We start from the raw sequence: 23,394 nt of genomic DNA, 5'->3' as shown, positions 1-23,394 counted from the left end.
TATTAATTACAGGACATTTCTGGAACTTAAATATGCAGGATGAAGGGTTTGAGGTAAACACCCGATTCTTCGAGGGAAGTGTAAATAGTAGCCGACGAACTAAAGCCCAATAAAGACCAAAACCAGATATAGGGCCCAACTTTGCTTGATGCACAGTGGCTTTGTTCACCCAAGAGAAATAAACGCACTTACGAAAAAACAGAAAACGCGGCGGTGTCGTTGGCCATGGAAGCAGCAACCGTAGCAACCTCTTCTCTGAAGAAGCTGAAGCGGAAGCGCGCCCTGGCAAAAAGCGATCCTGAACTCGAACGACTCAACTCGCTTCCGTGGAATTCTTCTCTTCCTCAAAACGACGACGATGACGCTTTCTCCTTGTTCATTGGCACCAACGAACTCGAAGGAGGTTTGCTCTCATAATCAATCACCTTCCATTTACTTCTCAAATTATCGTTTTTTTTTTACATTTTTTTTTAATTTTTTGTGTGGATTTTATTAAATAAGCATGAGATTTAAGCATTTGCATTCTAGCTGATTCAGCGGAATGTTTAGTTTGCTTGCATTGGTGTCCTTGTAAGAACAGTGTTTGTTGTAGGTTTGCGATTTTCTGCTTGTTTTATTTTGTTCGTGTTTTTTCGTTGTGCAGGTTTTCTTTCGCTCGAGGAGATTGATGAGGCGGATTATGGTTTGAGTATTCCTGAGCCTGAAGATAGCAAGAGGAAGGCGAAGAAGAAGAAGTCTATACAGAATGAAGATGTGAAGAAACAACAGCAAGATGGAGTTGATGGTGGGAGTAGTGACGAGGTCGAAGCTCAGTTGGACGAGAGTGTGAAGGCTAAAGAGAAGAAGAAGAAGAAGAAGAAGAAGAAGAAGACAAAAAAGAAGGATGCTACGGATGGCCAGAAAGTTGAGCAGCCAGATGCTGGTAATTTCTTGTTTAATTTGATAACCTAATGCAGTACATTTTTAAAACCTTTCCCAAAAAAAGTTGTTAAGAAGAAAAGAGTGATTTGGGTATGATGTTGTGTGCGTTTGAGAGTTGCAACAGTAGTTGATGACAGAGAGAAGAAGAGGAGCTATAATTGGCGCATTAGCATTTTTGTTCCTTCTTCTTCTCCCTCACACGCAACGACACTGGATAATCATAGCTTAAAGCCCTAGTTTCCTTTCATTTTCAATTTTTCATAACTCAGGTTTTAAATTCGATCATCGTTTACTTCCACTGCGCTGTGTTCCATCAATAATTGTGAATTAATGCGAACATCCTACAAACTCCTTCGCCCCCGCTTCCGCCGCTGCCACTACCACGCCGTCGCCTACCGTTCCCTCTCCGTTGTATTCGTAAAACCGGACCACCATCCGCCGCCTGTCGTTCCCTCATTTTCGCATCCTTCGAAACCAAAACAGTTTGTTCTTCTCGCCTTCAATGATCACCGCTTCCCCTGTCATCGCAGTTTCTTCACCAGAGCTAAGCCTGCTCAGAACATCGAATTCAATGACCGGCTGAAAGATAAATGAAATAGAGAATTGCAGACAGAGGAAACAGAAAGGACAGAACAAGTAGAGAGAATAATCAGCCAAAAACTTTCTTGCCTTTTTACTGCATCAGAATGTGCTATATATGCACTTTCTTACAACTGCCTAACAATCAGAAGACAATTAAAATAATAAAAGGAAAAGGAAAAGCAGAAAGATCATAACAAACTTGTGATTCCCTAATCATTCCTAACGGATTTTCCTTTCTCACGTGCATGGGGCAGAGTCACCACATAATCCTTAAAGTATTGAGGTTGTTGAGGCTGCCTTTTACTAGTCCTTCCAATAACAGTTTCAGAATCAATGGAATGGCCCAACTGTGATGATGCTACTGTAGTGGGATCATTAAAGGGAATTAGTGTAATTGGCCCAATGATCCTTACATCTCCCGCGGGTTCAAGAGTCACCTTGTCCTCAAGGTGGAATTGTGACTTAATGACTTGCCAAGGCTCCCAAGTTGCTTCCTCGAGGGGTAATCCTAACCACTGTATGAGGACCTGTATTTGAGGGTCGGGGGTAGAATTATCCCACTTCCAATCTAGAATAGCCGCGGGTTCCAATATGGGCTGATGCTTGTCAATTTCGGGAGGGAGCTGGAATGGTGAAGTGGGAAGAGGGCCTTTGTGTGGGCGTAAGAAGCTAACGTGAAAGACATTGTGAATTCGAGCAGAAGGGGGAAGTTCCAATTCATATGCGACTGCCCCAAGTTTATTGGTGACTTTAAAAGGGCCAAAAAAACGCTTTTGGAGTTTGGTAATGTAAGGACCAGCAACAGAAGCTTGCCTATGGGGACAGAGTCGCACATAAACATAATCACCCACGCTAAATTGAATGTCCTTGCGATTAGTGCCAGCCCATTTTTTCATAGAAGCCTGCGCCTTTGCAAGATTGCGCTCCAGTTTCTGCAAAATATCTGCTCTAGTGGTTAATTCAGACTGAACGACAGCATTCGATGTGCACTCTATAGAGTCAAACGGAATGGCAGGGGGCTTTCGTCCGAACATAACCTCAAATGGGGAGAGACCAGTGGATGCGTTGATGGCTGTGTTAAAACTCCATTCGGCCCAAGCCAAGAATTTCCCCCATAATGAGGGTCGATGGTGGACAAAACAATGGAGGTATTGTTGAAGGACTTTGTTAGCTACCTCCGTTTGGCCATCACTTTGTGGGTGATACGCTGTTGACATCCGAAGCTTGGTGCCGTTGAGTTTGAAGAGATCCCGCCAGAATTGACTTATAAATATCGGATCACGATCCGAAATCAGACTGCGGGGAAGGCCATGATGTTTGCACACGATATTGATGAAGACGTCAGCGACTTGAGTGGCAGAGAAGGAGCGAGGAAGCATTCCGAAATGGGCAGCCTTCGAAAAACGGTCAACCACCACAAGGATGGTTGTGTACCCCTTCTAGGCAGGAAGACCTACAATAAAATCAAGGGAAAGGTCCTCCCAGCATTGTGACGGTGGAGGAATGGGTTGAAGAAGACCCGAAGGCTTCTGTGCTGGAATCTTGGTCTGTTGGCAAGTAACACATTGACTGATAAAGGATTGGACATCCTTGCGAATGGAGGGCCAATAAAAATTTGCCATCAAACGCCCCAGAGTGCGTGTAACTCCTGTATGACCTGCCATAGGAGATGAGTGATATTCCTGCAATAAAAGAGGGATTAGTGCACAGGAAGATGGTAACCAGATTTTGTCCTTAAAGGTAATCAACTCTCCGTGTACTGAATATAGTGGAAAATCTCTCGGTTGGGCCAGTATGTTGTCCCTCATGGCAGTGAAATCTGAGTTTGAAGACAATGATTGCTTTAAATCATTGAGAAAGTCAAGCTGAGGAACAGAGAGGACCGAGAAGGTATCCAAATGAGGACTTTCAACTCGAGAAAGGGCATCAACAGCAATATTGCTTTTCCCGGGCCTGTATTGGATTTCAAAATCATATCCTAATAGTTTAAATAAATAAGACTGTTGCTCTGGGGTCAAAACAGTTTGGGATAGAAGTTCCTTTATAGAACGTTGATCTGTCTGAATGATGAAGTGTCGACCCAAGAGGTATTGCCGCCATTTCTGCACAGNACTNGTGATTGCACATNACTCTCGTATATAGGTGGAAGAATGACGGAGTTTAGGGCAAAATTGCTTACTAAAATATGAGATCGGATGACCGTTTTGTGACAAAATTGCACCCATACCGGAGCCGGAGGCATCAGTTTGAATGGTAAAGACATTGTCAAAGCGAGGAAGTACTAGCACAGGTGAGCTTAACAGGACAAGCTTGAGTTGGTCGAAGGCCTGTTAGGCTTGGTCGTTCCAGAGGAAGGCATCTTTCCGTAACAGGTCGGTGAGGGCATTAGCTATCTTGGCATAACCGGGGACAAACCGGTGGTAGAAACCGGTCAAACCCAGAAAACCACGGAGGGCCTTAATGGATGTTGGAACTGGCCAATCTCTGATTGCTTGGAGCTTGTCAGGGTCAGGCTGAACCCCGTGATTAGAAACTACATGGCCCAAGTAGTGGATTGTGTGCTGACCAATGAAACATTTACTCCCCTTCAAGTAGAAACTGTTAGAGAGCAGTAGGTGGAAGGTAGTTTCCAAATGAGTGATGTGGGTCTCGAGGGTGGGACTGTAAACCAATATATAATCAAAGAAAACAATGATGAATCTGCGAAGATGAGGACGAAACAACTCGTTCATTGCAGATTGGAAAGTGGAGGGGGCATTACACAGTCCAAATGGCATGACACGAAATTCAAAATGGCCGTTGTGTGTGCGAAAGGCTGTTTCGGAAGCATCCTTTGGGTTCATAAGTATCTGATGAAAACCCGAAAACAAATCGAGTTTGGAGAACCATGAAGCATGGCCCAATTCGTCCAACAATTCGTCCACCGTAGGGATGGGAAACTTATCCTTCACTGTTGCAGCATTAAGAGCCCTGTAGTCAACACAAAAACGCCACGTTTCGTCTTTTTTTTTGACAAGAAGAACTGGAGACGAGTAAGGACTTGTGCTTGGTTTGATGAAACCCGACTCTAGCATTTTCTGAACCTGTACCTCAATTTCCTGTTTCTGAAAATGTGGATAACGGTATGGGCGAACAGAGATTGGTGGTGTGTTTGGGAGGAGGTTGATGGAATGGTCGTTATGCCTTGAGGGGGGTAAGGACGTGGGGGTAGAGAAAAGGGTGGAGTAGCGGTGGAGGAGGGCAGCAAGTCGTGGTTCAGATGTTGGTGGTATAGGAGAGTGGGTGTTTTGCGGTGATTGCAGAGGGATAGCATTGAAGGAAAGGGAAGAAGGTGAAGCAGTGGTGTTAAGGGAAAGTTGGAACAAAGCCGCAATCCTGTTAGTGTGTTGGAGACGTCGCAATTGGTGGGCTGAAATGGGTGAGGGGGATGGACCAGTGTCCCCTTGTAACTGAACCAATTTGCCCTGCCACATAAATCTCATAAATGGTCCATTATAGTCCATGACAATGGGGCTTACTAATGAGAGCCAGTGAACACCTAAAATAACATCCGTTCCTGATAGCTCCAAAGGGTAAAGGTCAATAGGAAATGTATGGTTTGCAAGTGTTAACTGGGCCTGAGAACAAAATGATGAACAGGGAAGAAAATCACCATTGCCAACCATTACTTGTAATGGGCTAGTTGTAGGTTCCAGAGGCAACTGGAGAAATTGGGCCACACGAGTCTGGATAAAGTTATGGGTCGTCCCACTATCCACCAATATTTGCACGTTGTACCCATTTATGGATCCAGTAGCCCGAAAGGTGTGTGGGTTCCATTGCCCCGATAGTGCGTGAAGGCTTATGAGGCCCGCTTCTAACGGTGGGTCAGTAGTGGAATCAGAATCCAACTCTACAAGCTCCTCGGAAGGGTCATCGGTGTCCACCGTGGTGAGAAGAAGGAATTGCGGTTTACAACGGTGCCCTCGAGTGTACCGTTCGTCGCAATTATAGCAGAGGTTCTTGTCACGACGAGCTTGCATTTCGGCCTCGGTGAGTCGTTTGATGGGAAGCTTGGTAGGAGGTGTGGGTAAGAGTGGTGGAAGGGGTTTAGGAGCAGGGATTTGTGGTTGGGGTGAAGGTGGTGAAGGTCGAGCAAAGCGTGAGAATGGAAAAGGTGTGGTGCAGTTTTTGTCATCTTGCAATTTCGCAAGAGCAATGGCATGGGGAAGATCGGCTGGTTGTAGAGCCAAGATCTCACGACGGATGTGTGGCTTGAGGCCGGAGGTAAAGCAACTTAGGTAAAAACTTTGGGGAAGATCAGAAATGCGGTTAGCAAGTGTTTCGAATTCAGCAAGATACTCTTGGAGGGTGCTGGTTTGTGTAAGCTTGCAGATGGCAGCAATGGGGTCTTCGAATTTGGATGGAGCAAAGCGAAGCTCAAGAGCATGAAGGAAAGCTTCCCAAGAGGTGAGCAGGCCATTGTTGAACATCCACTGAAACCAAGCCAAAGCCGGACCCACGAGGTAGAACGAAGCAACCTGAATTCGTTGATAGATGGGGGTTTGATGGAACTCGAAGAACTGGGTTACTTTGAAAATCCACCCCAGTGCATCAGAGCCATCAAAGGTGGGGAGGTCAAATTTTATGGGTCTCGTGGACGGGTGGGGAGGGGGGTTGGATGATGAATGGGATTCCAAGGCGGATGTGCGGCTAGAGATATCGTGTAAGGTTTTGGCAAAATTTGCTTGAGCAAGGAGAATCTGTTCAAGCAATTTGCTGATGTTGGTGGTGTCAGATGAAGATGATTTTTCAGCCATGGAGGAGAGTAGGTCGATGAAAGCACCAATGAAAGATAAATGAAATAGATAATTGTAGACTGAGGAAACAGAATGGACAGAACAAGTAGAGAGAATAATCAGCCAAAAACTTTCTTGCCTTTTTACTGCATCAGAATGTGCTATATATGCACTTTCTTACAACTGCCTAACAAATCACAAGGCAATAAAATAAAAGGAAAAGGAAAAGCAGAAAGATCATAACAAACTTGTGATTTCCTAATCATTCCTAACGGATTTTCCTTTCTCACGTGCATGGGGCAGAGTCATCACATAATCCTTAAAGTATTGAGGTTGTTGAGGCTGCCTTTTACTAGTCCTTCCAATAACAGTTTCAGAATCAATGGAATGGCCCAACTGTGATGATGCTACTGTAGTGGGCTCATTAAAGGGAATTAGTGTAATTGGCCCAATGATCCTTACACCGGCACAGTCAGCGAGCTGTTAAAACTGCATTGTGTTGTAACTTTCTTGTTTTTTCACTCAAGTTTGGAGTATGGTTAGCTTCCTCTAGTCATGTTATGTTAGCTGAAGTCGTCCACTCAGTTGCCGATTTTGCAAACCAGAGACTAGAGATAAGACCAATTCATAGTATATAAGTGGGTGCAAACCTCACTTTAGAAGTCGATTTTATGGGGTTGAGTTAGGATTAAAGTCTACTTCTAAGATCTATGTATATGTGTGTATGTGTATGTGTTAGAATGATTAAATGTGTGTTTGCAGATTACTGAAATGGGAATTGCTTGTGCAATGTTATAAATTGAAGACAAGAAAGATGCATTTTGCTAATGGTTATATCTGCTTCTAGGTTTAGATGCTAATGTTGAAGATGGTAACGGTGAAGAGGACAATGATGAAGCTGAATTTTATGCATGGAGTGAGTTGAGGCTTCATCCTCTCCTAATGAAAGCAATACGCAAGCATGGCTTCAAGGAACCAACACCGATACAGAAGGCTTGCATTCCAGCTGCTGCTCATCAAGGGAAGGTTGTTTGAAGCTATTCTTCAGGGTGCTGTTTTGGTTTCTATCCAATTAAATTTATAAAATTCTACTGTGTGCATTTGATAGGATGTTGTTGGGGCTGCAGAGACCGGATCTGGTAAAACACTGGCATTTGGTTTGCCCATTTTGCAACGCATTTTGGAGGAGAGAGAAAAGGATGCAAACATGGTTGAAGAACCTGGAAAGTATTCTCCTAAAGGAGTTTTGAGGGCTCTTATTATTGCTCCAACTAGAGAACTTGCACTTCAGGTACTTGCTAGGCTTTTCTCAATTTTTAATAATTGTCAAAAAAATACTTGATTGTTGCAGTGAGGTTTATATATTTGTTTTATACGACTAATAAGGGGAGAAGTGAACACTTTTATTTTGGGTTTGTAGTTTTGTAGTAGTTACAAACTTACTAGCACTCCGTTATGGTTTAACTTAGCATTTTCTATGTCCGTTAGAAGGAGTAACTCAGATGGGATTTGCTAATAGCAATCTTTACTGTAAAACTTTTATTAGGGTTGGTGGGACATATTTATCTAATGGAACATAACAAAATGGAGCCTCCTGGTCGCTGGCAACTGGTATTTGTGTAATTTGGAATTTGGATTTAATCAAAGAATACTGACTTAGATGTTAAGAACACTGGTGGGAGATTTTCTTAGTTATATTAAAATGTGGGTCATCCAAAAATTCTGGTATCTTGGATTTCAAATGTTTGAAAGCTGAATTAAGTGCCACCGATGAAAAAATATGGAAATATAGTAACCAAACTAAGTTACAATGTATTGTTGTGTTTACTCTGTTCATAAAACCCAAGTTACTTACAATATGTTCACTAATCCCAATTAAATAGGGAAGCAAAATCATGATAAGATAAGGGGATATAGTGTACCGATCATTTGACGATGGCTTGCTAATTTTTTAATTGCGTTTTCAGGTCACTGATCATCTGAAAGCTGTTGCGAAGTATGTTAATGTCAGGGTGACCCCTATAGTTGGGGGGATTTTAGCAGAAAAACAGGAGAGACTTTTAAAAGCAAAGCCTGAGATTGTTGTCGGAACTCCAGGGCGGTTATGGGAACTTATGTCAACTGGAGAAAAACATCTAGTTGAGGTAACTGCCGATGCCATGCATTAAGAAGTTTGAGTATCATTGTATTTGTATTTGTGTAAATCAAATAATTGTTTTGATGAATACTAATGCATTATATACTTGACAAGTAGAAAAGTACTTTAGAAAACTGTAAAATACTTATCTGCATGATTAAATAGAAAAACAATGAAATTAGAAGAATACAAAGAGCCCCTAAGTAATAGGCTCTTGCACAAATTTTTTATCCTTACAAGCCATTATTAAGCATGCCAGTATGTATGACTTAGATCATTGCAAGAGTAATATGTTGCTCATTCCTAGCTTAAAGTTATACTGTTTGATGACAATTTTTGCATGCTGGTTGTCGTTTGATGTCAGTTTTACAAATGCCTGTTTCATTATTTATACATGACTGCTGCAGGATTGATGCAAGCTCATAAAAAAAAATGTATTAACGTACTCCATACTGTATTGATTGAAAGTCATTTGTGATGTTGGCCATGTTTATTTGCAGTTACATTCACTCTCTTTCTTTGTGCTTGATGAGGCCGATCGGATGGTACAAAGTGGTCATTTTAAGGAGTTGCAGTCTATAATTGATATGCTTCCCATGTCCAACATCTCTACTGAAGATAATTCTCAAAATGTACAAAAAGGTTGTGTTACAGTTTCTAGTTACCAAAGAAAGAAAAGACAAACACTTGTTTTTTCAGCGACTGTTGCACTGTCTGCTGATTTTCGCAAGAAGCTAAAACGTGGCTCAGGTCAAAAAAAGCAATCATCAACAGATGGATTGAATTCAATCGAAACTCTTTCTGAGCGTGCAGGAATGAGATCCAATGCAGCAATTATTGATCTTACTAATCCATCTATATTAGCAGCTAAGCTTGAGGAGTCATTTATTGAGTATGTAAACTCATATCAAAACTCTAGACCAAGAACTTGATTTTTTTAGAATACATATTATTTTAGGGACATAATAAAATAATTTTTATTATTGAATTTGCTATTTTTTTATTAGCCTGAATTTGCTATTGAATTTGGTGCTGTTATTATTTTATGCCTACTCTTGTGTTGGATTACATAACCTGGTGGGCCACATGCTATTTTTTCCTCTCCTTGTGCAAATAAAGTTTTTACCTTATCGTTGAGCAATTTTTCTAAATTCCAAAGTCTCTTGTGGAGCATTTTTTCTAAACCTTATTATTCATGATAAAATCAAAAAGTAAAGTTTACTATGACATGAAATGTCAGTTTTGTTTGATGTTCGGCATTAATTGTTTCTTACAGATGCAGTGAAGAAGATAAAGATGCATATTTGTATTATATTTTGACCGTCCATGGACAAGGTCGCACCATAGTTTTCTGCACGTCTATTGCAGCCTTACGTCATATTTCTTCCATATTACGCATTCTTGGAGTCAATGTTTGGACTCTTCATGCTCAAATGCAGCAGCGAGCACGATTGAAGGTATGTGTCCTGTTAAGTGTAATATTAAACCATTCTCATCATCCAAATAATTTATGGGATGGTCCATAATATGGTATTAGATAGAGCCTATCTGGTTCTGATATGGGGTCATTTGCAGATCTCATTTTTGCTAATATCATGTCATACATGTCCAAATTCTAGGAATAAGAGGGGTGTTGAGATTAACCTCATTGATTTAGAATGCAATCAAAATATTTGTTATAAGATTTGATGATCTTCTCCACATTGGTTTGGCATACAGCCTAAATACTCCTTGAAAGACTTGAGCAATCCTACCTCCTAGAGCTAGCTTTTGTTCTTGAGTTAGTCTTGGTTAGTTTCTAAAATGGTATTAGAACCTTTGTGGTTGTCTAGAAGTTGATCCTTTATTTTTTTTTTCTCATTCTTCTAACAATAAAAGCTCTACATCATGGAAACTTCATGTTCAAAGTGATCTTGCGTTAGGGCATATGATAGAATTATAATATACAATTATTTGTGTCTTAACTTAATAGTTCAAGCTTGGTTGGCTCATAATATGATTCCAGTCTTAATGTTAGAGCACCCAGTGTCTAGGCTTGGGTAAGAGCGCTGTGTTTAGATGTCCCACATTGAGTTGGAATGTGACAGTTTCTCTTTTTAAACCTTAGGCAATCCTCCTCACATTGAATAGGAATATGGCCAAAATATTCCTTGTAAGATTGGGCTATCTTTTCCCATATCCCTGCTATTCTACCTAAGTTCTATGCATCAAGGTCGTCTGGATAGTATAGATGAGCTTGATAGAATGAAAAGTTATTTTTTGTTGTTCGTTGAATGTTGCATTGCATCTGCAATAGAGTTGTGCTCTTGAATTCTTAGCAGCATACATAATCTTTGAGTCATCAGGTACAATTCTGTTTCTCAATAGAATGCAATGTTCTATTTTATCATTGGTTGAAAGTTGCATCTGCAATAGAGTTGTATTTTTTTTTTTTTGCACCATACGTACCATTAAAAGAATAGAACAGATGTCAAACCATTCGCAAATCATTATACTCGTTAGAAGTTGAAACTTCCTTCAATAAAAACCATTTGCACATCGGTAAAGAAGTCAGAAACACATCTGCTCTCCTTTAAAGTTGAGAAGCAACAAGGTATCTTCAAATAAGGGTGCATATTCCGCTCCAACTAAATGTACTGAAGGACTGCAAACTATTCTCGCTGTCACGTAGTTTGGCCTCCTAGCAAGGTTTTAGTACCATTGAAAGCCCTTCTAACGTAGTAGGACATTACATGCCCAAGGGGTGATAAAACCTCAATATTATTCTGTAGAATATATAAAAATGTCTTATAATATGTTAGATTATTCACTAGGGTTAGTTCTATTTCCTCGTTTCTTTTTTTTAGGATTGGTTAATGTGTTTCCTTATCAAGATTTGTTTGCATAATTAATTTAGATTACAATTTAACTAAGAAGCATAAACAAGGATTAGTGCTCTGGATTTTATTAGTGTATGGGAAAAACTAATGTACCCCTCAGCTAGAAGGCTCCTCACTATGTTGAAGGGTCATTGTATGCAGCGGTACTCTTGCATATAGCAAAGGGATGTCTGGATTTATATCCATGACCAACCGGTTGCCGAAGCACAACTTTGTCACTTGCCTGCGGTCACCTCTGATTTTATTTGCATTTATCGTAGTGAAATACATCTAGGTTAAAATCAGTTTAGTGTTTTATTTTCATTTCTTCTTTCTTCTTCCTCTATTCGCAAAATCCCTTTAATGTCAATTATTTCATGAGCCGTCTTCAATAGATTCTGAAGTAGTACAACACATCAAACATCAATATAATGATCAATGTGAGACCTCTTGCTGAAGTTCGTTTGTGTTAATCCTATTCGTATTAAACATCGTTGCACAGGAAAAAAGGTAAGAGCAAGTGTCATGGATATAGGATCTATTTGGCTTATGAATTGTTAGAATTATTGGTTAGTGTGTGAGTTGTGTGTATGAGCTTAATGGTAGAATATTACTAAGTCTACCTATGTTAGTGTAGTGTGTTGGGTTATCCATAATCATTGTACCTAATAGTCTAGGACAGTTCCTTGACCTTCCATCTCCTTATTGTATCAACTCTTTATCTATATAAATAATAGAACATGAAGAGGATCTATTAAGCCCTCAAGAATATTTCTTATCAGTCTTAAATCTTAACATGGTATCAGAGCAGGTTTTTTGATCCTCTACTAGTTGTCTTTACTGTTCGCCGGCGGCCGGCCATTATGGCCGCCGGCGACCCCCCTAAAAGTTTAGTATTTCAGTGTTTGTGTTTTGGTGACAGTCCTACAATTGCCCTAGCCAAGTTCAGTTTCGAAGACTTATATCTTTCTCAGTCACAAGATCAGGCTTCTAGTACCTGACTTAGTCTTTCTTCAACGTCACCAACACTTTGTTTCCTCTTATAACAGCTAAAGAATTCTTCCCAGACTTTGGCCCATTAAAATTAGAATGGGTCCTTCTCTAATGCCCAAACATTGGCATTCTTCCATTCATATGCACCTAGACACCAAAAGTCTCTTCTTCGAACAGGGTACCCAGAGAGGCCACTGTCTTCATTGTTCAATATTTTCTGGGGTTGTAGGTCCATTAACTATGATAGTTTTTTCTACGAAGAACCTGCTCCTTATACCATAAGAGAAGAGCATGAAGAATTATTTATAGTGTATTCTCAAAATTATTTAGGAATCCCAAAAATACTGAAGTGAAACAAAAATAGAATATCCGACTGCAATTGCTCCAATTAATTGCATGATGTGATTCTCCTTAAAGCAAGGTTTCTGATAAAAAGACTTGGTTTCAGAGCTTTGTATGTTCATATGATTTTGAAAGAAATCTTTGATAGTGAGTAATTAAAGAAAATAAACTATAAGATCCTAAGTCCAAACTCTTGTTTTGAGGATTTAATCAACTAATGCTCTTTGACTTATTTTCCTTTTTTTTTTTTCTACAAATAAAGTGAGCCTAGTTATTGTATTTTGACTGTGTATTATCCATCCATATGTGCATTGTCTAATTTGTTTCTCCTTCACGGGGCATGACACTCATATCCTTGAAATTGTGATGGAATTATCTTATTATCGAGTAATTTATCCGTTTAATTGAATATTGCATTTTATTTCCCTCACCATTCTGTTGTTGTCTGCATGCTGGTTTAATGTAGGCCATTGATCGCTTTCGGGAAAATGAAAATGGCATACTTGTTGCTACAGATGTTGCTGCCAGGGGTCTTGATATTCCTGGTGTTAGAACTGTTGTCCACTATCAGCTTCCACATTCAGCAGAGGTATGCAATACCTTGTTTCTTTGATTCTTATATTTATATATGTGATATCTCAAACGTGTTTCTTACTTTTAGGTTTATGTTCATAGAAGTGGAAGAACAGCCAGAGCTTCCGCTGAAGGTTGTAGCATTGCTTTAATATCACCAAGAGATACGTCCAAGTTTGCTTCACTGTGCAAATCATTTTCTAAGGTGCCTTTTGGTTTAAATTCAAGCATCTATAACAGAGACAGTAAACAGTTCATGAAAATTGGATAAGATATGTTTTTGAAGAAAATGAAATAAATTTACATATCCTTTACATGAAATAAGTCAGTAATTCATGCTGTTTCACGGTCTCGGTCATATATGTACAGGATAACTTTCAGCGATTTCCTTTAGAGAACTCTTACATGCCAGAGGTCCTAAAAAGACTGTCTCTTGCACGACAAATAGACAAGATAACAAGGAAGGATTCCCAGGTATACTGATTCACACCTAAATTCATGCTGATTGGTTTTGGACTTTATTCATGTAACTCCTGTTAGTTACTTGAACAAATTAAGTCACCTTTGACTTTTTTGTTTTTGTGTATATGGTTGAAATTGATTTTGAATTCAATTCCCCTCTGGCATATTTTCCTGCATGTCATTAGTTTTACAGGCTAAACAGTTAAATCTATGTTTTTCTTCGTTACCTCCTTTTTTACTTTCCCTCTATATTGAGTTTATGATGAGTATAGCTGTAGATTTATTAGGTTATCTTATCCTTGTCTATTTTTCATTGTTAACAATGTTACCCTTGTCTATATTTTTCTTCTTGTAGGTAAAGGCTGAGAAAAACTGGTTTGATCGGAATGCTAGCTCAGTTGAATTAGTTACTGAAAATTATGACAGTGAAGAGGAGCAAGTGAACAAACATAAGCAAATAAAGGCCAGCTCTAGACAATTGAAGAAATTGCAGGAGGTTCCAAACTCACCTAAAAAATTCGAATTATGTATAGTTGTTATCCCCACGTGTTCCAAATTATTTAATGCTTTATGAATCTCACAAATTGCAGGAGCTCAATATGCTGATTTCTCGCCCATTACAATCAAAGTCATTTTCACATCGGTATTTAGCAGGGGTATTATTCTTATTTTGTTTTTATTTCACTATGCATATCTTTTTTATGTTATTTTAGATGTAATAGTGATTGCCTGGCTGGTGCAATGGGAAGGCAGGAGGTAGTGAGCATAAGGATATTGATTTTAAAATTTTATAATGCATTGCAGATATATTTACTATTGATCATATGTTTTAGTTCAACTTATCCTAAAAGTTGGATTGGGCTGCTTCTAGTAATATGGGTGAAGATGCAAATTGGTTGGAAGATGCAATTTATCCAAGGACTTAAATAAAAACTTCTACCATGCTACTAGGATGTGTGGCCCATATACGTTCCAGTGTCTTAAAAAATCATAATTATATTCTAAATAGCAGTCCACTTGTTACCTTATCTCACTGTACACAACCTGTATAGGTTTAATATTTCTTTAGAATGAAAAAGGATTGTTGGCACTTTAAAATCGGATAATGCCTAAGGTTGGCGTGTTCACTGATAATTTGTCATATATGCCTTAATATTTCAAAATTGTTTAGACATTATTTTGAACATGTTTTTCCATAGTTTCTTTTCCTTTCAACTTTTACCTTGAAGGATTTAGGATAAGACTCTAATGTAATACTCTCTTCCCAGTCTGGTGTCACACCCCTCATGCAGGAGCAATTGCAACAGTTAGCAAGGCAAAAACTAAGTGATCACCAGGGTTCTAGTCTAGGCAAAAAGGGAAAATTGGTTGTGATTGGTCAAGATTGCATGGATGCACTTCAAGCTCTTCGAAGTGCTGGTGAAGAGGTAGACTAATATTTTAACAATTTTCATACTCTAACAATTGTTTTCTGCATTGAGTTGTGTTGTGGATGATGAAACTCTGACATCAAATAAGATTTGCTTGCCTGATGTCTAAATTTCAAGATTCTTTTGTCTTTATTGTGAAAATTGTGATTTTTATCCCTTCTCCCTTGTCTACATTTGGCTTTTTTTTTTTCATACTCTTGGATATAAGAAATGCTATTTACTGAAGTGGTTAATTCTAGGAAGCATGATAGATGCACACACAATTTGATTTGACTTTTTTTTACAGCAAATGTTAGTTGTAAGATTTTGTTAGTAGGAGAAGTTGAACTCACAACTTCTCCCACCCTCCTTCCAAACCCTTCAAACATTTGCTTCGTACCCAAATCATTAAAATAGTTTGACTTTGGTAACAACTATCCGATGAAGCCCCTATAACGTTGTAGCTTATAATTTGATGATAGTGCATATCAGTTCTATTTGCTAGTAAATCCAAATTTAACTCGTTATTTGAAAGAATGGACTCTAGCTTCTTGGGTCAGAAATGTCTGGAATTTATGTATAGTAGTAATATAATGTTCAGCTTACTTTAAGATTGAGCTAATGTTTTTGTTCGTTTTGTTTATCCTTTTGCCCCTTGTTAATATGTGGAAATTGGTAACTGTATAAGTTGTGTGTATAGTAAAGTTATTAGTAGTAAGTATTTTCCTTAAGTATTATGTTTAAGTACCGCTTCTTAAGTTGAACAACTATCTACAGACTTTTATGTTTGGTATGAAGGAAGCTCAAATCATAAAAATGCAATTTTAAACGATTACATCTTTTTGGAAATTTTCATTTAGGAATTTAAGCAAACAATAAGAAGGCGTTGATAAAGATAAAAACAATAGGGTCCTATTTCACTTGATTAGTTGATTATGACCCAAGACTTCATAATAGATAAATTACTATTTGAGTTACCCTTGACTATGTTATGCTTAACATGAAGCATAACAATTGATAGCCAAAACAAAGGAAAATGTATATAGAATAATTCAATCAAGGTTAAAACATCGTCAATAACCAAATAACTTCATGCCCCTCGTAAAGAGGGCTTAAACTAAATATGAATACAAGAAACCTTGTGAATATGAAAGTGATGATGAGCGATTCTTCTACTTCCTGCTTCACGCTCAAGGTACTGCAAAACTAGAGTTTCTAAAATGTGTATTCCAGTATCGGAGGCTGCAAAAACCATAGGGAGATTAATTATTCTTCTTTTTTTTATTTTTTATTTATTTGCTGCTCTTTCACAATAATGAATTTGGAGGTAACTGCCCGGGCACGCATTTGGACGCTGACACTAGATAGTACTTGGTCAGTAAACAAATTTTGCATCCGCGTTGTGTGTCATGGCTTGCGATTTGGTTGCCATGTGCAAATTAGGCGAAGTGTAATCCATACTTAATTCCAATGCATTGGCTTCCAGTTTTATTCTTTTGGCATTGGGTCAAACTTCCGACCTTTTCCTTGGTAATTAGCTTGCCTAAAACAAAATCACACATCTGATTCTTAAGCATAAGTAGTAACTTCATTAAAATTTAATGTATCACACCAACTTGTAACTGACAAAAACATGGACTAGAGCTAATTACTAAGCCTAAAACAGATCTTCAAATGCAACTATCTTGTGACTTGATTGAAATTTTACTCATCACCCTTTTTCCTCGCAGGTCCGAATGGATATCAAGGATTTGGCCGGAAAACAGAGAAATATAGAGAATTTAAAAAGAAAGCGAAAAGAGGAGAAAAAACGTGAGTTTTAATCTTAAATGTCTTTTCCTTACCAAATTAGTTATTAATGCTTCACGGTAGTCAAAAAACTAAAAATTCTGGCATGTTGTTCCAGGTTTGCGTGATCAGCGTAGAAAGCAGAAGAAAAAGCTAAAATACGGGGACGAATAGAATTGTATACATAACTGAACCATTAGGTAAAATTTTGCACCAACCAAAATTTTTATAAGTTGAATATATTTAGTACAATATCCTGTATCGCGTAGTGAATGTGATCCTGTGATGTGATTGAGTTTATATTATTTCAATGGAAACCCATTTTCGTCTTTGACTAGATTGCTGGTACAGACTCTTGGGACCTTCGGGGGGTTTAACATAGCTCGGAATTGGCCTAATGTTTTTACTCTTCATTAAACAAATGCTGAATATTTTGAACAACAAATCTAGGTAAGTAATTTTGGCTAGGGAGAAAGACTAGCTAGGTGCATATTTAGCTTCTCTTTCATTGCCAATCAAATAGACAATTATGTCATGTTCACACTAAAATTAAGATGCATGTACGTGTAAGACAGCTGAAACGTCAAGACAATATAATTTTGACATAATTAGTTATATGTTCATATTACAACAGTTTTTTTAATTCAACTTATTTTAGGATTTCATGTAAACCAGCACGCACAAGTGAAAGCTACTTTTATTTGTTAAAGTTGCTTTACTTTTTTATTTGTAGGCAGCTTACAAATATGATAGTGTTCATTCCATATTTATCAGTTGTAAAATAATGTGTCATATCATAAACTCTGAAACATGACATAGATTTAAATAATAAATATTACTTTTTAAAGTAAAATAAAATATATTAATTTAAAAATTCTGCATTTTAGGCATAGTTTATTTTGAAAAAAATATTTACTGTGGTATATTTTTAGAGGTATTTTTCAAGAAAGGTTATGTTTACCCTTTTTTTTAAACATGGACAAAATTTTATTCCTTTTCCCTCACGAAGTCTCGTTCTTGAAATAAGTAATCTCTCCAGTAGCCTTTTATTTATAGCCTGATGATCTATTTTAGGTTCAAGTAGGTTGAAAGAGGAAACATGGCGAACACTTTCATCCTGAAAATGTACTCTATCATTATAAGGTAATGGCATCTTTAGAGCCTTGAAGAGACTACATTACATTGGCAGTTCTGATCAGAATGGGTAGGCATTAAAAACCCCTACAAAGCTGCAATTATAGCTTTACCAACCCTCAAATCATTCCCCTAGTTTTTCATCATGAGCCCAAAGAGGATTCCCAATTGCTTCTTCAACTGAATCCTCCAGGGCACCAATTGCTACTTCATGTTATGTGCTCTTATTTATTATTTAAGTTTTACAAAATATGCAACATGATCTAAATCATAATTATATTTTGGAAGTTGTCCTTCGAAAATTAACCTATACTATTCTTTTAGACAAAAGGGTGTTACTTGTTTGCATTTAAAAAATGTTGTATTTACTAAACCATTCTTTTTAGAACGAATTGAGTTGCCCTTTGATGATTTAGGATAAAAGTAAGGACAAAATAAATAAATGACGATGAGGTGGGATCAGTGGACGAATTTCAGCATTTTGATTGAATGGAGGATAAGGAAATCCTTTCTTTATAAACATTTCATATTAAACATATACGACTAAGAGCATAATGATTTTAACTATTATTATATTCAGTACACTTTCAATCCACTTTCATTATGACCAACACCACGAGAGCAAAAGGAGATTTCTTTGTGAAAAATGGGTTTGACCTTCTATTTTATAGAAAAATAATAATTTATAAATTACATAATTTATAATTCACTTGTATAAAGAAATTGCACAATTGCAAAGTTATTACAAAGAGCAGAGCTTCCATCAAAATGCGTGGTGGAAGAAAACAAGGTAGGATCGATAACAAAACACAGACGGAGATGAATGTTAATGGTATTTTTTCTTTTACACACCCGAACAAAAGATACTTAGAAATCCTTCATTAGTTTTGGATCTTACAACATATATATTGAGTTATGAATTTAATAGGTAAGATAGTGTATACATTAATTTTGTAACACATGTCATTTAGATAATTAGTTCAGTGGTCCAATTCATTATAGCTTCTTACTTTGTTGATTTTGATATGAAATCATTAAGGGTTTTTTTTTTTTAATTAAAAGTAAAAGTAAAAAGTTAATTTATATTTATCACAATAAAATAACAATTTTTAAAAAGAAACAACTGATTTTAAGATATACTGTTTTTTTTTTTAAATATGTTTCGGTTATCCTCATATTTTTTTCATCGTCAACATATGCTTATATTGAAAAAAAAAATATTTTCAAAATATGCTTTTTGAATAGTTTTGAAATTCAAAAAGTAAAGTAATAAAAAGGTTTACAAAATAATTTATTGTAACTTTAAAAGAAACTTTCTTTTTCTTTCCCTTATTGAAAAGTTTACCTACATGTTTATTACTAACCTGTAGGAACCGAATTGCCAGTCCTACCGGGTTAGTTGGATGTCTACTCCTTCCACATACGTGTTTTGAAACATTTATAATCGGAACTGTTCTAATTTGACTATTAAATTAAAATTATATATTATATATAAGTGACCTTATTATGCCTTAAAACGAGAGGTTGTGTTGGACTTATCGTATCAACTATATAAGATACATTTACAGAATACTATCAAGTTCGGACATATTTATGATCTCTAAAACAGAAGTGATTTCAATACGAGGGTAGAAGGATACTCTGAGGTTATTGTTGGTCTTTCAAAAAGGGATTTATATGAGAGACACATATATCAATGGAATTTAAGTTTAATTATATAAAAGATTGAAATCATTATGTTTCGGGTGTAAAGTGGTGTCGAGTGGTGACGACTGGATGGACGAAACTTGGAGCATTCCAAGTAATGTGAAAGGTCGGATGGTCCGTGAAGGCTGAACGTTTTTTCTGGTGTAGAAGGTTGAACGGTCTGAGAAAGAAGGGTGGTCACCTGTTGAAGGTCGAACAGTTTCCTGCTGTTTCCTCGTGCTCCAAGTTGTTGGTTCTCCCTCCTCGCTCTCTAGGTCGGGTGGGTGGGTACTTGTCAAAAACACTCCGACGCTTAAGTCAGTTAAGTAACCGAACAATAATATCAAGGGATGAGAGTAATACATAATGTGTAGCGAGTGCAATCTAGTCTGAAGACATACCCGAGACTTCTATTTATACTAGTTGTGATGAGTTTTTACCTTTCGTGGGCCTGACGACGACCCAATCACGCCTTAACCTCCATTAGGGACTTTAATAAGTTGTTATCATTTATAATCTAATCAAATGGTCAACCAGTCTAATGAATGGTAGGCCTTAGATATCCTAGTTACTTGTCTTAGCGAGAACCGTTCAGTCATCCTGAGAAAGTCGTTTGATTATGGGAGTTGGGAGGAAACTGATCCGTCGATATTCAAGAGACTGTACGATATACACTCTTTACTCAAAACTTTAAAATATCGATCTTTCATCATTATAAAATGCTCTACTTTTTTATTTATATGAAATGGAAGACTTGTTGGATTTCCAACGGTTACGTTGGTGAAAGAGGAAAACGAGGGTCCTAACTCCATTTATGGCAATGCAGCGTTTTTTCTTTATTCACAAAATGCCTTCTGACACTGGGAATATCTTATTTATTACACAACAATTTTAGACTTAATCTCAACCACCTGCTCTAATTCTTGAGCTTGCTTTGATGTTATTATATGAATATTATTTGTATTATGTTAGAAAGAAAAGATTAGGCGGTGTAATAAGAGGAATCGATGCCCTTCCAAGAGAATCAAAGTTGTGGATTTTGTTCCAACGGATCAATTGATTTCCAACCACTGCTCTCATAATATATGGAATCAAATTCTCTTAATTATGTAACTAAAAAATTGGTTATTATTCTTTCACTTAAATATGTTATTTTGTTGCATTATTATGGTTGAATTTTAAGGGTGAAATCTATTCCAACAAGTTCAGTTTGTTGGGGACCATGTAAGGTGGAAATGGCATATTCTTAACTTCATCCTTTCGAAATTAACAAATCGAATATCTCTACAAAGTGGATAAAAACCAAATATTTCATTGCCTCACCACTTTCTTTTTTACCATAAAGAACATCACATGACACATCCATACATGCTTTTTCCCATAGAAAAGATGGTTTGTTGTTAGTTTATTTATAGTCGTGGTGATTCTTCAACAATTATTTTTTTATCCATTGGTGACATTTTTCAATGGTGATTTGCAAGAAGAGATTTACATAGAACAACCTCCCAGATTTGTTGTTCAGGAGAGTCTTTTGGATTTATATTTTATCTTTTATGTCGTCTTGTAAATCATTAACAATTTGATATCTCTCGAGCGGAGAAACATATTGTTAAATTTATAAGAGAGAAAAATTCATAAATAAAAAACAAAATACTAATGAAATTTAAATCTAATTATATAAATAGTTAACTCAAAAATAATAAATTAATAAATTTTTAGTTTTATATACTGTTTCATTTTTATTTTTATTTTTATTTTATATGTAAGAATTGAATCCCCAATCATTCTGTTTTAAAATTAAAGTCAGACTTAAATTTTTAACCAATATCAATTATGATGCGAAGAGTGTCATATTCATTATAATATATGACCACAATCTAAAACAGAAAAAGAATGATGTAGTATATTACATGTTTAAAACATTTAATAGTTATAAATTACTTTTCGAGTAACATATAGATATTATATATTATTTTTACTTTTTAACTTTGTAAATATATATTTTTTAACCTTTATAAATATACTATAGTTTTTTAATTATAAATAATCTTAGTGCAAACAAATATATAATGTTTTTACTATAGTCTTCACAAATAAAACACTTTTTATTTTAAATTTTATAAATATATATTTAGAAAAAAATTTAGTCTGCATCAATGACATGACGTTTCTAGTAATATCAACTGAAATTTTCAGAATTGATATCATTAGAATTAACAAAATTTGAGAATCAATAAAAAATAAAATTAAAGCATCATGTCTTATATAAATAAAAAAAGAGAAATAATACATCTAAATTTTCTACGTTTATTTGACATTAATTTTATTTATTTTTTCTCTTTTCTTTCTTCTTGAAAAGTTATAAAACTTTTTATTTTTTAAACTATTTTATTTTTATATTTCTTGTTAAATAAATATAAAAGCATGTCCTGATATTATTATTCATATTTAAATATTATAAGAAGGTTGATTGGTATGTGAGAAGCGTGTGTGCCCCATGCTCCCACTCTCATTCTCAGTTTGACTTCAAGTGCGCATAAAATATCAAGCGACAAGAATAGGTCAGTTTTATCTCATATTTAATTACATATATTTTTTTTTTTAACTTTTTAGCTGTACGAAAGAAGGTCGTGGTGGTGCATATTTATTTATTATTTTAAATATTAATTAAAGGTTTTTATTAAAATAAAAAACACGATAGAGTAAATATAATATTATTAAATGTTTAATGAATTAAAGGTATATTTATTTTTTCTTAATTAAAAAGAATTCATTATATAAATACCAAATAAAAATTAGATAAACATTAAATGTTGTAAGAAAAAGAATATAAATAACCAATTGTGTGTCTTAAAATAAATTAGAAAATTAAAAAAAATAATACAAGATTCCTAAATTACTTAATAAATTAAATGTGTTTTAAGAATTTAAAATAAAAGTAATATAATAAAAGGTGTATGGGATGGGCACGAGACGATGATAAAACGACTATATATTGTACTCATCTTATTTTTATATTTAATTTAGAAAATTGAATGTTATTGATATATATATATATATATATATATATATATATATATATATATATATATATTCAATTAATGTAAAAAATTGAAACGGGTTTATACAATACATACTATGAGAACAATTTCATTTCTCATCCTTAGGCTCACAAATTGTTTTAAATAATTTTAAAAATAAAGTAAAACATCTTAACCAATAATTAATATATACATATACATAAATTAGAAAGTGATTGTTTTAAGAAATTATATTAAAAAAATAGTTGAAGAGATTTTTCATCTAGAACACTAACTGTTCTATCATAATTGATAAACATCATATATTTAATAATTGTTCAATCTAAAACCTTAAAAAATAGTTAACGGGTGTTTCATTTTTATATAATTTTATACTTTCTTATTTGATATACTTTCTTATTTCTATCACATATAAAATTTTTTGACTCAGATTTTGAACAATATAATCCCTTATAATCTATACTAAAAGATATATTTAGTCTAAAATATCCACATGTACTAAATCCATGCGTGTAAAGCTTCCCATAATCAACAAGAGAAATAATGACAAAGAGAAGAAAGAGAATATTTAAACAATTAACTTTTTATATATTTAAATTTTATATTTAAATAATAAAATATTTATATTTCATCTCAATTATACTATTAGATCTATATTTATAAAAATGGATCTTAATATATGTTGAAGTT

General features: G+C 35.7%; 1 protein-coding gene across 3 annotated transcripts; it reads left to right on the top strand.

Annotated features, from left to right (window-relative positions):
* Window positions 1-71: 71 nt before the first annotated feature.
* LOC106774227 (DEAD-box ATP-dependent RNA helicase 13) lies at window positions 72-18,272 on the top strand. Of its 3 annotated transcripts, XR_002669758.1 has the most exons (17): window positions 72-403; window positions 644-922; window positions 7,129-7,307; window positions 7,390-7,572; window positions 8,249-8,425; window positions 8,919-9,310; window positions 9,695-9,875; window positions 13,078-13,200; window positions 13,273-13,389; window positions 13,554-13,658; window positions 14,002-14,142; window positions 14,237-14,302; window positions 14,915-15,073; window positions 16,786-16,867; window positions 16,962-17,043; window positions 17,182-17,293; window positions 17,918-18,272. XR_002669758.1 is itself a non-coding variant. In XM_014661146.2 (16 exons), the coding sequence occupies exons 1-15, from the start codon at window positions 226-228 to the stop codon at window positions 17,015-17,017; spliced, it is 2,418 nt and encodes an 805-aa protein (XP_014516632.1). In that variant the 5' UTR covers window positions 72-225; the 3' UTR covers window positions 17,018-17,043; window positions 17,928-18,272. The 3 variants fall into 3 exon arrangements, 2 of the variants coding, with proteins under 2 accessions (XP_014516632.1, XP_014516629.1); XM_014661146.2 differs by lacking the exon at window positions 17,182-17,293 and having other exon boundaries at window positions 17,928-18,272; XM_014661143.2 differs by lacking the exon at window positions 17,182-17,293.
* The last annotated feature ends 5,122 nt before the right edge of the window (window positions 18,273-23,394 follow it).

The sequence above is a fragment of the Vigna radiata genome, chromosome 9, assembly GCF_000741045.1.
Source record: "Vigna radiata var. radiata cultivar VC1973A chromosome 9, Vradiata_ver6, whole genome shotgun sequence".
Lineage (NCBI taxonomy): Eukaryota > Viridiplantae > Streptophyta > Magnoliopsida > Fabales > Fabaceae > Vigna > Vigna radiata.
Note: the sequence above shows the minus strand (reverse complement) of the source record. Positions and strands in the feature narration are given on the sequence as shown.

Coding starts and splice junctions, on each gene's coding strand:
- LOC106774227 (XM_014661146.2), top strand. CDS start 226: ATGGAAGCAGCAACCGTAGCAACCTCTTCTCTGAAGAAGCTGAAGCGG. Junction 9,876..13,077: donor AGCAGCGAGCACGATTGAAG/GTATGTGTCCTG, acceptor GGTTTAATGTAG/GCCATTGATCGCTTTCGGGA. Junction 14,143..14,236: donor AATTGAAGAAATTGCAGGAG/GTTCCAAACTCA, acceptor CACAAATTGCAG/GAGCTCAATATGCTGATTTC.